This window comes from Morone saxatilis, unplaced genomic scaffold, assembly GCF_004916995.1.
Source record: "Morone saxatilis isolate NCDOM2014 unplaced genomic scaffold, NCSU_SB_2.0 Contig18, whole genome shotgun sequence".
Lineage (NCBI taxonomy): Eukaryota > Metazoa > Chordata > Actinopteri > Moronidae > Morone > Morone saxatilis.
This window is the reverse complement of record NW_023339740.1, coordinates 2,412,434-2,414,936: the sequence shown is the minus strand read 5'-3', so window position 1 is coordinate 2,414,936 and position 2,503 is coordinate 2,412,434. Positions and strand designations below refer to the sequence as shown.

At 40.3% G+C, this 2,503-nt stretch overlaps 1 protein-coding gene across 1 annotated transcript in view; it reads left to right on the top strand.

The window, feature by feature from the left end:
• The window catches only part of LOC118328077 (endothelin-3), a 9,635-nt gene extending 8,403 nt beyond the window's left edge, over positions 1-1,232 (top strand). The window contains exons 3-4 of the mRNA XM_035661681.1: positions 399-527; positions 1,154-1,232. Coding sequence (XP_035517574.1) covers positions 399-527; positions 1,154-1,232 — 208 coding nt within the window. The remainder of the gene's footprint in view (positions 1-398; positions 528-1,153) is intronic.
• Positions 1,233-2,503: the final 1,271 nt, after the last annotated feature.

Here is a 2,503-nt window from a genome sequence, read left to right as displayed (position 1 = left end):
TTATCTGTCTCATGTATTACTGTCAGGACATAGTGAAAGTTTCAGAAAATATGTCACAAAGTTATTTTTATAAAAGTTAACGTTTGCAGCTTTAAATATTTTAGAGGCTGCAGTCTGTGGTGGTGTTGTACTGGACTGCATTATTCTGAAAGGTGTTTCCTATGTTCTGTCCACATTTTGTATTCAAATGGAGTACAATATATTAGAAACACCTTTCAGTATAATGCAGTCCAGTATGAGAATGTCGCTGACACCAGCTTCTGAAATCACTATAGAGAGATCAGTTTCTCTCCGATGCAGTGTCAAAAAGAACCTGTATCGAGGCTGTACAGGTGAAGGTCAGTCTGATGCTCTGTCTGCTCACTCAGTGCACTGTATATGTGTGTATCTTTTCTTAGGCACACTGTACCATATGGTATGTCCAGTTACCAGGGGTCTCTGCGTATGAAGCGCTCTGCTGGGACTGCCCAGCGCTGTGCGTGCACACTGCAGAGCGACTCTCACTGCAACAGCTTCTGCATGGACAGGTGAGTGCACCACGCACACAAAATGCTATGTTTAGTGGATATTTCCAGAAGTATTTATCATAAATAATAAGAATGTGAACATGTCTCTAGCCCATAGGACCATAGCAGAACACTTTTAATACCATCTTTAATACCACATCGGTGCGTGTACTCGCCGATACCCAATACCGCATTTTAGGCGGTACCGGAGGAACATCAGATTCTGGTATTGGTATAGGAACAACTCTAGTCAAAATTATTTCTCCTGTTCATACTGGCCTTAAAGTGTTCCCTGAGTAGTCTGACTCTAAGAGATGGGGGGCAGTCCTACAACAGTGACTCTTTCAGTGTACAAAAGGCATGAGAGTATTGCATAAAGACAAAAAAAATTCTTTAACTTTCAGGCATAAAACTCACCCTAGCCATTAGTAAACCTAAATATAAACACTTTTGGAAATTGGGAAAAAGTTTAACCTTAATGGCTAATATACATGTATAAATACACTTACTTGAAGTTGCTCCAGTTTCGGAAAAAATGTATTGAAGGAAAAGCCATTGTTTTTTTACGGCGTTGTGAATTATGACTAAAATTGCAAGACCTAATTCGATGTGGCGTTAAGCATCTGTGTGTTTTTTTTCCCCACCAGGCAGCGGAGGCCACCCAGAGCGACATCTGACATAGACAAGAGGACACCAACTCTGCGCAGCGGGCCCGCTATGAAATGAACACATAAGTTACATGCTCATGATCTGAAAGGTGGACATGCGTTTACATAAGGCATCCCCTTATATGGAAGAGTAGCATGTATATTTATGTTTCTGTAGATGGACACGTGTTTGTAGTGTACACAGTGCCTTATCATTGGACTGATGGATGAATTACCGTGTAGCTGCCTGCACAAAAACTGAAAGCGAGGGGTACCAGCAGGGAGGCTGAAGGAGTGCGTGCCCCTGCCTGTGCCTGTTGGGCATGTGTGGACGGTTTTTTATTCACAACTGAGCCTGGTTTACATGGCCTGTTGTGTGTCAGCAATGAAAGATTTTGGTAGAGCATGTTGCTCACACATGTCCATGCCGTGTGATGTGAAGGCTGATTCAAGAGACCTCAACCCATACTGTTAAAGACATCACAACAAGAAACGGAACACATGGTCTCCACAGGGACGGCTTTTAACCTGTCTGTCTGCATCAGCATACTTTTAAAATCTCACAATTAATCTCACACAAAGATCCAATGTATTATTTTGGTTAATAGGTTGTTCCCTTGTGAAGTGAGTTGGGCCTATCTTGTCTGGGTTTCCCTAGAATAACGCCACCCATTATTCAGCTTTAGTCTGACAAAAGCAAGACGTGGATTCCTTGCTTTACATGTAAAATACTTTGAGCCCCACCTGGCTTTATTTAAGCATATTTAAAATGAAATTGTTACCCATGTAATGTGACTGGAAGAATTTCAGATACTTGTACTTTACTGAGTATTTTCATGCTACTTTCTACTTGTACTTAATGACATCTCATAGGGAAATAGTGTACTTTTTATTTGACTATATTTATCTGACTGCTTTACTTGCTAGTTACTTTACAAATAAGATTTACACATACAAAATATATGAAGAGCTTATAAAATATGATCCTTTGTAATAATTTAAACTACCCAATACAATATACAGCTGAAGCAATTAGTCGATTGACAATTAAAAATCAATCGACAAGTAATATTATTAAAAGGTCCAGTGTGTAGGATTTAGTGGCATCTAGTGGTGTAGTTGCAGATTGGAATGCCTTCGCCTCACCCTCCCTTTCCAGAAACTAAGGATGGTGCAAAAAACGCAAATGGCCCTATGTAGAGCCAGTTTGTCCATTCTGGGCTACTGTAGAAACACGGCGGCCACCACTGAAAGCGGTAAAACACGATTCGTATATTCAGGTGATTATACACTAATGAAAACATACCTATGAATATTATATTCTGCCAATAGATCCACACACTGGATCTT